General features: G+C 45.1%; 1 protein-coding gene across 1 annotated transcript in view; it reads left to right on the top strand.

The window, feature by feature from the left end:
* LOC124555839 (cytokine receptor-like) overlaps positions 1-13,206 on the top strand; it is a 235,194-nt gene that overhangs the window by 78,551 nt on the left and 143,437 nt on the right. Inside the window, exon 7 of the mRNA XM_047129904.1 lies at positions 6,426-6,585. Coding sequence (XP_046985860.1) covers positions 6,426-6,585 — 160 coding nt within the window. The remainder of the gene's footprint in view (positions 1-6,425; positions 6,586-13,206) is intronic.

The following is a 13,206-nucleotide window of genomic DNA, read 5'->3' as shown; positions in this document are numbered from 1 at the left end:
CAATGTGGTATGTCCTACATTGGCCAGACGACAAGAACTGTGGAGATCAGATGCAAAGAACATCAGAGGCACACTAGATTAAGACAGGTGACTAAGTCAGCCATTGCTGAACACTGTCTAGAACTAGATCATGCCATGAAGTATGAGGATACCAAGATTCTAGCACAAACACCCAGATTTTGGGACAGTGTTATAAGAGAATCGATAGAAATTAAAATGGCTGACGATCTTATGAACCGTGACACAGGGTACCAGCTAAGCAGATCCTGGGATCCGGCTCTGGAATTGTTAAAGGAGCAACGGGGCCAGCTGCAACACTACACAAACAGAAGAACCAGAGACATGGAGATGGAAAACGATTCCCTTGACGGACTGCCAGGCGCACCAGACCGAAGATGGAACACCCAGAAGTGGGACTGGTGGGCGCGGACCGCAGAGGGAACATCCAGGGCCGCAGCGGACGAAAAACGGAGCGGCAACGCTCCAACAGGTCGTGGTGAGCGGGCGCGGACTGCAGGGGGAACGCTTGGTACCCCAGACCGTAGATGAAACCCCCAGGAGCGGGTTTGGTGGGCGCGGACCGCAGAGGGAACACCTAGAACCGCAGCGGACGGAAAACGGAGCAGCAACGGAGCAGCAACGCTCCAGCAGGTCGCAGGGAATGGGCGCGGACCACAGAGGAGGCGCCTGCAGCCGTTGGTGGAGGGGGAAGGCCATAGGCATAAATACTGGACCAGGTCCACAACAAGCTCCGCACATCCCCAACACAGTGAGATGATCTATGGCCGATCTCCCACTACTGTGTAACGATCTTGATTGCTCCAGGAATGCAGCAGCAGCAGCAACTGGGACACATCGCCATCGCTTGTCATGGTAATGATGCATGATACCTATACTAACAAATCCAACCTTGCATGAGCTATCGCAGCTAGTAAGCCACTACTGCTCTTACTACCCATCCCACTGTCGCAGAGGTTTTTTTTTCCCACGGCACGAGCCATGGCACTTTTTTCCCTCTGCTCTTCAAATCGCTACCCTCACTCGCGTTTCGTCCACTATCTATCACCTGATGGACCGTGTTAATGCGTAGCCTTACCCAGACGCACGGACAACATCACAGCCCAGCATCCTGTGATCCACTTACTAGACAACTAACATGTTTACGGAGGTGACAGTAGGGGGCCCCATCTCTATTTACTCGAGGAGCAGTCTCAGGTCGCACCTGACGAAGGTCACGAGCTACGTGACCGAAATATCGTGCAAGTACGACGCTGATATCCGGCAGAACACCCGACAACCCAAGATGTCATTAGATCGCCGCGCAAGCCTGAAGAGTTATATGTAAATGTTGTTTACAAACACGTATTACCTAAAAAAACAATGTGTATTGTTTTAAATATTTTATATATCTAAACTTTTTACATATGTAAACATTTAGATAACAATCACCTGACATAAGGCACAAAATCTGCAATGTGAGCAAAAAATATATTTTTAATGTTATTTTTTCCGTGTTGCGTCTAGTGAACTCTGCGGCTGTTAATGATAGTTGGTGACTGACGCAACCAGCCTCAAATACTTTTTAAATGTTTCATTCTAGTGTTATAACTGGTCTGGGGCTACAATGCCCATCTTTAGATGGCTAATATTTTCAGTTATAAAAATGTTTTTATCACCAACATGTTGTCTGTTCTTGCAATAAGCTTCAGTAGATGGCGATTTGTTTTTTTGTGGTCCATGTGGTTTTCCAGGCCAATGTATGTTGCTTAATTGCAAATAGCACATGCATTGCAAGTAAATGACTGTGGCACACTTCATAATATTCTTCATGTCAGTATTGAGCATCGCAAATGTGAATCTACTCACTCAGGGATCATCATGAGGCTGAGTGCATCCCGTTCCAGTCCTCCCGCCAAGGAAATTTCTGTGGCAGTACTGAGAATCGAATCCGGGCCCTCTGCCCAGAAGCGGCTACGGAGACGGACAAGGCTAAGGACTATTACCTTATCCGTGTTGAGATTGTGCTCCGCCGCTAATGACCCCGACATTAAGGGGGCGTTAAGCCCTCTGCTATGTATCCTGCTAAATGGATAGGAACGTGATGATCTGTTTGCTGGCCGACTGGATCGCTCGATCTTATTCTAATAGACTTCTTTCTGGTATTTGATTAAAATATAGTGTGTGTACGGAAGTCGGTGAGTCTTGATGATTTGCAAAAGCTAATACCGAGCCCCCCCCCCACCTCCCCATGAACCATGGACCTTGCCGTTGGTGGGGAGGCTTGCGTGCCTCAGCGATACAGATGGCCGTACCGTAGGTGCAACCACAATGGAGGGGTATATGTTGAGAGGCCAGACAAACGTGTGGTTCCTGAAGAGGGTCAGCAGCCTTTCAGTAGTTGCAGGGGCAACAGTCTGGATAAGTGACTGATCTGACCTTGTAACACTAACCAAAACAGCCTTGCTGTGCTGGTACTGCGAACGGCTGAAAGCAAGGGGAAACTACAGCCGTAATTTTTCCCGAGGGCATGCAGCTTTACTGTATGATTACATGATGATGGCGTCCTCTTGGGTAAAATATTCCGGAGGTAAAATAGTCCCCCATTCGGATCTCCGGGCGGGGACTACTCAAGAGGATGTCGTTATCAGGAGAAAGAAAACTGGCGTTCTACGGATCGGAGCGTGGAATGTCAGATCCCTTAATTGGGCAGGTAGGTTAGAAAATTTAAAAAGGGAAATGGATAGGTTAAAGTTAGATATAGTGGGAATTAGTGAAGTTCGGTGGCAGGAGGAACAAGACTTCTGGTCAGGTGACTACAGGGTTATAAACACAAAGTCAAATAGGGGTAATGCAGGAGTAGGTTTAATAATGAATAGGAAAATAGGAATGCGGGTAAGCTACTACAAACAGCATAGTGAACACATTATTGTGGTCAAGATAGATACGAAGCCCACACCTACTACAGTAGTACAAGTTTATATGCCAACTAGCTCTGCAGATGACGAAAAAATTGAAGAAATGTATGATGAAATAAAAGAAATTATTCAGATAGTGAAGGGAGACGAAAATTTAATAGTCATGGGTGACTGGAATTCGAGTGTAGGAAAAGGGAGAGAAGGAAACGTAGTAGGTGAATATGGATTGGGGCTAAGAAATGAAAGAGGAAGCCGCCTGGTAGAATTTTGCACAGAGCACAACTTAATCATAGCTAGCACGTGGTTTAAGAATCATGATAGAAGGTTGTATACATGGAAGAACCCTGGAGATACTAAAAGGTATCAGATAGATTATATAATGGTAAGACAGAGATTTAGGAACCAGGTTTTAAATTGTAAGACATTTCCAGGGGCAGATGTGGACTCTGACCACAATCTATTATTTGTAGATTAAAACTGAAGAAACTGCAAAAAGGTGGGTATTTAAGGAGATGGGACCTGGATAAATTGAAAGAACCAGAGGTTGTACAGAGTTTCAGGGAGAGCATAATGGAACAATTGACAGGAATGGGGGAAAGAAATACAGTAGAAGAAGAATGGGTAGCTTTGAGGGATGAAGTAGTGAAGGCAGCAGAGGACCAAGTAGGTAAAAAGACGAGGGCTAGTGGAAATCCTTGGGTAACAGAAGAAATATTGAATTTAATTGATGAAAGGAGAAAATATAAAAATGCAATAAATGAAGCAGGCAAAAAGGAATACAAAGTCTCAAAAATGAGATCGACAGGAAGTGCAAAATGGGTGAGCAGGGATGGCTAGAGGACAAATGTAAGGATGTAGAGGGTTATCTCACTAGGGGTAAGATAGATACTGCCTACAGGAAAATTAAAGAGACCTTTGGAGAAAAGAGAACCACTTGTATAAGTATCAAGAGCTCAGATGGAAACCCAGTTCTAAGCAAAGAAGGGAAAGCAGAAAGGTGGAAGGAGTATATAGAGGGTCTATACAAGGGCGATGTACTTGAGGACAATATTATGGAAATGGAAGAGGATGTAGGTGAAGATGAAATGGGAGATACGATACTGCGTGAAGAGTTTGACAGAGCACTGCAAGACCTGAGTCGAAACAAGGCCCCCGGAGTAGACAACATTCTACTGGAACTACTGACGGCCTTGGGAGTGCCAGTCCTGACAAAACTCTACCATCTGGTGAGCAAGATGTATGAAACAGGCGAAATACCCTCAGACTTCAAGAAGTATATAATAATTCCAATCCCAAAGAAAGCAGGTGTTGACAGATGTGAAAATTACCGAACAATCAGTTTAATAAGCCACAGCTGCAAAATACTGACACGAGTTCTTTACAGACAAATGGAAAAACTAGTAGAAGCCGACCTCGGGGAAGATCAGTTTGGATTCCGTAGAAATACTGGAACACGTGAGGCAATACTGACCTTACGACTTATCTTAGAAGAAAGATTAAGGAAAAGCAAACCTACGTTTCTAGCATTTGTAGACTTAGAGAAAGCTTTTGACAATGTTGACTGGAATACTCTCTTTCAAATTCTAAAGGTGGCAGGGGTAAAATACAGGGAGCGAAAGGCTATTTACAATTTGTACAGAAACCAGGTGGCAGTTATAATAGTCGAGGGACATGAAAGGGAAGCAGTGGTTGGGAAGGGAGTAAGACAGGGTTGTAGCCTCTCCCCGATGTTATTCAATCTGTATATTGAGCAAGCAGTAAAGGAAACAAAAGAAAAATTCGGAGTAGGTACTAAAATCCATGGGGAAGAAATAAAAACTTTGACGTTCGCCGATGACATTGTAATTCTGTCAGAGACAGCAAAGGACTTGGAAGAGCAGTTGAACGGAATGGATGGTGTCTTGAAGGGAGGATATAAGATGAACATCAACAAAAGCAAAACGAGGATAATGGAATGTAGTTGAATTAAGTCGGGTGACATTGAGGGTATTAGATTAGGAAATGAGACACTTAAAGTAGTAAAGGAGTTTTGCTATTTGGGGAGCAAAATAACTGATGATGGTCGAAGTAGAGACGATATAAAATGTAGACTGGCAATGGCAAGGAAAGCGTTTCTGAAGAAGAGAAATTTGTTAACATCGAGTATAGATTTAAGTGTCAGGAAGTCATTTCTGAAAGTATTTGTATGGAGTGTAGCCATGTATGGAAGTGAAACATGGACAGTAAATAGTTTGGACAAGAAGAGAATAGAAGCTTTCGAAATGTGGTGCTACAGAAGAATGCTGAAGATTAGATGGGTAGATCACATAACTAATGAGGAAGTATTGAATAGGATTGGGGAGAAGGGAAGTTTGTGGCACAACTTGACCAGAAGAAGGGATCGGTTGGTAGGACATGTTCTGAGGCATCAAGGGATCACCAATTCAGTATTGGAGGGCAGCGTGGAGGGTAAAAATCGTAGGGGGAGACCAAGAGATGAATACACTAAGCAGATTCAGAAGGATGTAGGTTGCAGTAGGTACTGGGAGATGAAGAAGCTTGCACAGGATAGAGTAGCATGGAGATATGCATCAAACCAGTCTCAGGACTGAAGACCACAACAACAACAACAACAACAATACCGAGGCCTGCCACTCTGTTACATGAAAGATGTTGTAACGAGCCAGATTCCTAGAAATGCAGTGCATAGCTCTATATCGACGACGGGTGTCATCAGTTCCTGCAAGTGTATCGCTTAACACACAACAAATGAAACGGCATTAGTCAAGTTTCTTAGTCACGGGTAATTTCGTCGTAAACCGTTCCATTAATATTCACGTGGTGCTGGAAAGCTCATCTGCCAGTGTGATTTCCACTACAGTATCTTATTACGCGCCCTTGCCAATGAATTTTGCAAAGCCTGGTCGCTTAACCATTCTTACAACACATGTACTAATTTCCTCCAGTGGGTGACAGTGCATGTAAAGAGACGCGATGAATGTATGGCATTTTTCAACAGCACTACGTTTGAGGTAACTGAGTAGGATAGTCTATTATAGGCACTTCAAACATCTATAAATACTGCTAATGCCCCATATTGGTAGCATCAGCAAGCTACAAGTAATCATAGCTTTCAGGAATGCATATAAAAATAATTTATAGTTCATGATTACCTCTGCTTATGTAAAGTATTTCGTGACTCATTCCACAGGTTTTATTGACCACTGACAGAAAATTCGTGTAACACTTTTAACTCATACAAAGACGGCTTGGAGGAAAGCATGGAGCAATTGATTATATGTTGGCGCCTGTAGCTTTTTTGAAATTAAATTCTGAAAGAAGGCGTTACACATCAACTATCTATAAAAATCTTAAATTAATTTGATATTTCAAATTTAAATGCATATTACAAAGGTTAATCACTCTTCTTCTTGTTCTTCTTCTAATAACTAATAACTTTTTTTCAAGTCGTCAGCTTACTGTCTGACTTTCCGAATCAGCTTACAGACTGAATTTTCATTACTGTTTCAGTTCCCAAATTTCCTCCCCGGACACAAGAAGGAAGCTTCCAGGTCTTCAAAAAACAGAATCATCGCGATTTAATAGTATACTGGCAAAAAATCTCTAGGTGTGCCGAAAATGGTGAAGGATTCAGCTACAGGATAATTTCTGTTGAAGAAAATGGCGAGCGGTATGTACACTTGATAACCATCATATTGACTCCATTTCCACAATTCATGAAAAATAATAATAAACAAATTATAATAACGAAAGCTTCAGATGTACCATAATTGCTCTGCAATGCTTTACATGTACCATACATGCTGTACGAGTACAGTGCTCAAAGCCGCTTCCCGGAATTTCTTCGATGAAATGACTTCCGATCCACCAACTAGAGGAGCAGAATGAAGGTGTTTTCATTAGTCATTTCCTCTTCCTTCTAAGTGCTCGCTTCCTGCACGGATGTTTTGAATTTTTTTTTTCATGTGATGTGAAGGGGAAATAACCAGTCCTAGGAAGCCCCGATCACAATCCTGTCACAAGGATTATGGGAAGTCCAACTCACCACCTTCGGATTGGGAAATCCCCCCTGCCAACAGATACTGAACGTTGGCTTTGACACCCACAATGGCTAAGACGGCCTGCTCACGGACACATCCGGGAATGATATTGTTGGGCCGGTCCAGGGGTGGATGCCAAGTGGTAGGTGGGTTCTGACACAGAGAGCAAAATAATTAGAACCACAGGTAATAAACTGAAGAGCCAAATAAACTGGTACACCTGCCTAATATCGTGTAGGCCGACCATGAACTCGTAGAAGTTCCGCAACACGACGTGGCATGGACTCGATAGATGTCTGAAGTAGTGCTGGATGGAACTGACACCATGAATCCTGCAGGGCTATCCATAAATCCGTAAGAGTACGAGGGGGTGGAGATCTCTTCTGAACAGCATGTTGCAAAGCATCCCAGATATCCTCAATAATGTTCATGTCTGGGGAGCTTTGTGGCCAGCAGAAAGTGTTTAAAATCAGAAGACTGTTACTGGACCCACTCTGTAGCAATTCTGGGCGTGTGGGGTTTCGCATTGTCCTTCTGGAATTGCCCAAGTCCGTCGGAATGCACAATGCACATAAATTGATGCAGGTGATCAGACAGGATGCTTATGTACGTGTCACCTGTCAGAGTCTTATGTAGACGTGTCAAGGGTCCCATATCACTCCAACTGCACACGGCCCACACTATTATAGAGCCTTCACCAGTTTCAATAGCCCCTGCTGACATGCAGGGTCCATGGTCTCACGAGGTTGTCTCCATACCTATACACTTTCATCTGCCCGATACAATTTGAAACGAGACTCGTCCGACCAGGCAACACGTTTCCACTCATCAACAATCCAATGTCGGTGTTGACGGGCCCAGGTGAGGTATAAAGCTTTGTGTCACGCAATCTTCAAGGGCACACGCGTGGGCCTTTGGCTCCGAAAGCCCCGCGTGGGCCTTTGGCTCCGAAAGCCCATATAGATGATGTTTCGTTGAATGGTTCACACGTTGACACTTGTCGATTAAATTCTGCAGCAATTTGCTGAAGGTTGCACTTCTGTCACGTTGAACTATTCTCTTCAGTCGTCATTGGTCCCGTTCTTGCAGGATCTTTTTCCGGCCACAGCGATGTCAGACATTTGATATTTTACCGAATTCCTGGTACTCGTGGCTGCAAGTCCAAACAGTATTCCACAATAGTCCATTACAGAGTCACGTTCGTCATAAACATTCACAATAACAGAAAGGCAAACGAGTTAACACTGCGAAGTCTCCAAGTAAACTCCACGATTAGACTGGTTGACGTCCGTGCGGCGGCTTCGTAAGCTGGCTCGGAGGTGGCGCTACCCGTGCTTGCAGCAAAACGTATGTATACGAGCTGGCTGCGGATTGCCAGGGCTATCATATGTGTTATCTGCCAACCTCTGGACGTAAACTGCCTGGCGTGTTGTCGATAATGTACGAAACTAGATGCTGTGACAGTCGGACCCGCTAGTGTAAAAGGATGCGGGATGTATGATGTTGGTCAGGAGAGCTCAGTGACTTCAGACGTGGTCTAGTCATTGGATGTCATCTGAGCAACGAATCCATCAGGGTCACTGCAGCCCTTCCAAAGCTATCCAAATCGACTGCTGGTGATGTGACTGTGAAGTGGAAATGCGAAGGACCAAAATCAGCGAATACCTGGATATCAGTGCACAAGTCAGAAGCCAAGACAGAAATGGGTGAAGCCGCAAAGCGAATGGGCGGTCTGCGGAAGACAACACGAAACCGTGTAGTAGTCGAGAAAAACACAGCTGTCTGCTGCAGACAAGACACAGACTAGGACTAATCCAAAGCAACCTATTCAACAAGGACCTGCAAAGAGAAAATCTTCGCCACCACAATGTCAACAGGCCAAGAACGAAGAGAGAATCCAAAACGCGACCACTGAGAAGAACCAAATGCCAAGCGAAGTTGTTGTCAAATAGTACACAGTAAAGCGATGATACTAACCGACAATATCAGACGCGAGTACAGAACTACTGACCGTTCACTGAGCTGCCATTTTTATACCGGCCACGACGAACACTACTGGCCGGCGTATTCACGTGGCGAGACGGGTGGCTTGCTCGCCAAGCGAGCACAACGCTGCGGCGATACTGCGCTCTCTAGCGGCCATCCAGGTCCATTTCCTCCGGTGGGTATTCAGATTTCGCGGAGCTGGATACCAGAGAGACCGGCCAGTATTGCGGAGGGTAGTTGTAAAAATTCGTACGAAATCAGCGGAAGGAATCATTCGTGAGTTATAAAATGCTACCACCAGTCCAAATAACACAGTGACTTTGCGCAGGAACTTAAAACGACTGGAGTACAGTGGTCGAGCAGCTCCTCATAAGCCACACATTTATGTAGGCAGTGCTAAGCGACGCTAGAGGTGGTGTAAAGAGCGACGTCACTGAACAGTGGACGACTGGGAGTGATGAATCACGCTGTACCCCGTGGCAATCCGAGGGAAGGGCTTGGGTTTGGCGAATGTCTGGAGAGCCTTGCCTGTTGTCACGTGCAGTGCCAACAGTGAAGTACAATGGATGTAGTCTTCCGGTATGGTGGTGTTTTTTCACGGTTTGGGTGTGATCCCCTTATTTTACTAAAGAAAATGCTGAACATGAAGGATATGAACACATTTTACAGCGTTGTGTACTGCATACAGTAGAGGAACAGTCCAGAGAAGATGGTTCTTTGTATGAGCATTACAGTGCACCTTTCATAAAGCAGCATCGGCGAGCGGTTTATGAGTAATAACATCCCTGAAACTAACTCGCCGGCCCAGAGTCCTGGACGAATCCAATGGAACACTGCTGCAATGAGTTGGAACGTTGAGTTTGCTCCAGATCTCAGCGTACAAGGTGACTGCTTTCTCTGGTTTCGGCTCTTGAGAAAGAATGGGCTGCTGTTCCTCCATACACATTCAGACACCTCATTGAAACTGTAGCCAGTAGAGTTCAAGCCGTCATAAAGGGGAAGGATGGACATACCTCACATTAACGCCCAGTAATAGGTGCCCGGATACTTTTGATCAGATAGTGTATTGAGTAATATTTTTCACAAACAGGAAAACACAGCAAAGAGGGAGCTAATGTAAACAGTTCAGTGACAGGGTTAGAGTCGTCAGAATCAAAACTGAACTACACTGGCAACTCTACTTTCGGTATACGTGAGTAGTGGGGCTAGGCCGGTGCGGCCCCACATTCCATTGTTGACAGATGTATCCAAGATGGTAGCGATGACGTCATCCAAGATGGCTGCGTGTAGACTTGGCAACAGTGCATGATATCATCTAAGATGGAGATTGTGACGTCATCCAAGATGGCGGCATGTAGACTTGGCAACACTGCATGATATCATCCAAGATGGAGGCCGTGACATCATCCAAGATATCGGATTTTGGTGGGAAGATAGGTCAACTGGGCTACCTCCACTAACCTAACGCCCCTCACCTCCCCTCCCCAGAAAAATGGCGGGAAGTTCAAATTCCAACAGGATAATGCATCACACCAAAGTTATCTCTACTAACCTAAGAAAATCGTGGGATAATAGGTCACTTGGGCTACCTCCACTAACCTAAGTCATCCAACCGCCACCTCTTCCTAGGAATTGCTAGGAAAAGGACTCAGCCTGTGCTGGGCTGCTGGACAGAAAAAGGAGTGTACTTTACTTATTTTGGAACAACGATTTTAGGGATGGAGTATATTTCTTACATTGATACAAAACACACACTCTGACATAAATGTGGTCACACCACACCCTACAGACATGCAAACCACTAAACGACTCTGCAAACATGCCTGCTAATCGTCAGCTGTTGAAAACATGCACCAGTCTTTATTTAAAGAATTTGAGCCACTACCGCCATCCAGTGTGTTCGCCATGAGGTCCAGAGCCCAACTGACCTAGTACACAGTATGGCCACCAGAGGGCACTGTTGGCCATTCTGTGATGTAATCCAAGATGGCCACTGTGACATCAGCTGATGATGCAAGTACCGTTATCAAAGATGGTGGCAAGTACTGTGTTCACCATGTGGTATGGAGTCCAACTAACATAGTACACAGTACTGCCACCAGAGGGTGCTGTCATCCCTCCTGTGACGTAATCCAAGATGGTGGTCTGGGGTGGGGTTAAGTGGTGGAAAACGACTCTGCCTGTGCTAGACATCTCTTCATTTTGCACACAGTGTCTCCACACGAGATCTAGAGTCCAACTGACCTAGTACACAGTACCGCCACCAGAAGGTGCTGTCATAACTCCTGTGACATATTCCAAGATGGTAGTCTGGAGGGGGAAAATGGCGCAAAAATGACTCAGCCTGCGCTGGGCTGTTACAGACAGTAAGGAAGGAATGTACTTTATTTATTTTGGAACAATTTATTGAGAGGTCGAGTATATTTATCTCACTGATACAAAAAACATGCTTCGGGTCACACCACACAGCCCACAGACCTGTAAACTATTCCTAAAAAACGCTCTGCAGACAGGCAAACAACTTCTAATTTAAAAAAATAATTTCAGTACAGACATGCAGACTCCTCCTAAATAATGCAGTTCACAGATGCACACACATGAAATGAACTCGTAAAGTGTCCAAATAGCGTGTAGCACAGCCTACAGACCTGCTTGCAAAATAATGCAACAGACATGCAATCAACACGCAGAAAAACCATCCACCACCCCCTGTCCAGTAGACCACACAGGAGGCTACCTGCAGCCCCGTCAAGTGATGCTGCCATCAGCTGTAAAACCACGTACAGATGCCCTCAAGGATAAGGCGGCGCCAGCCGGAGTGGCCGAGCGGTTCTAGGTGCTACAGTGTGGAACCACGCGACCCCTAGTGTCGCAGGTTTGAATCCTGCCTCGGGCATGGCTATGTGTGATGTCATTAGGTTAGTTAGGTTTAAGTAATTCTAAGTTCTGGGGGACTGATGACCTCAGCAGTTAAGTCCCATAGTGCTCAGAGCCATTTGAACCGTAAGGCGGTGACATCCTTTCATACTTACTACCTGAGAAATTCCTCTCGAAATACATGTCCACCTAGGCACCGTTACTGAAGCGACCGGACGGGGGTGCACATGCACCAGGGATGCGCACGCTGACACACCCATGAGCCACTGCAAGAAGCAAGCAAGTGTGATCCATTGCTCTCACATCACTGCAGGTGAAAGTTGCTTCTATTTTCGAGTATACAGTCAGTGTTATACTGACATCACAGAACTCCAAAGCACGCCACGCCACTCCCATATGCGAAACACCTCTGGGTGGCACGTGTGTTTACCATTGATGACAGAGTGGCACAGTGTACATTGTTCCTAGCTGGACATGCGAGCTGCATCTAACCGTGCTTTTAACTTCCCACTATGACTGACGCAATGCCGCAAAATGAGCGTGCATAGCTACAAACCATCGCAAGTGCATCTAACAAGGTTCTCAATCTTATACTGATGTCACATGGATATGCAAAATCAGAACCGAGTCGACCTCTCGGAAATTGTATAGTGTCCCAGAAATAGTTAACCCTTGCTTTATTGATGTCTCAGTTTGTATGCAAGGAAATTATTGCCCTAACAGAACCTGTTTACGAAAATAGCGCGGAATAACATCGAATGCAGTCTTCTTAGTGGTCCTAACATGGAATTCCCTCTATCATGTGTTACCCTTCCCGCTTCAACATACACAAACGTTCCCTCCACTATGTAGGGACTCCTATTTACCAGCACAATGGATGTCTTGTGAATGAATGTGGGATTATGATTGGCTCTTATCGAATTTACCCACCAAGTTACTGATGCTGTCAGTGTGGAAGCACCGTCCACCTTTTCTTTTTCTTTTTGCAGATGCGACTTCCAGTGGCAAAAACTATTTTCCAGTTATCGCCATATTGCACCGACAACTAAACCTTGCAATGTGCCATACATATCGTCAAATACGGAAATACTCTTACACAATTACACTGCCCTCCCACTGAGGAAAGGCGCTTGAATATTAGAGTGTGAAATCGATCTCCAACCAAGAAATATATCACCGTGTACCGTGTCGATGTGGTAAACATACAAAATCTCCCCTTTTACATCATTCGTACACATACCGCGAAGACAGACAGCACAGTACGTACACTCATGGCACTACGGCATCCATACCTGATGGGTGTCCACAGTACCCTCAGCAGACTGAAGTCACTCTCGGAACTGTTCTATAAATTTCGTCTCACTTCCCTTCGGTACAAACGCGTTACT

Source organism: Schistocerca americana, chromosome X (genome assembly GCF_021461395.2).
Source record: "Schistocerca americana isolate TAMUIC-IGC-003095 chromosome X, iqSchAmer2.1, whole genome shotgun sequence".
NCBI lineage: Eukaryota > Metazoa > Arthropoda > Insecta > Orthoptera > Acrididae > Schistocerca > Schistocerca americana.
This window is presented reverse-complemented; position numbering and strand designations above follow the sequence as displayed.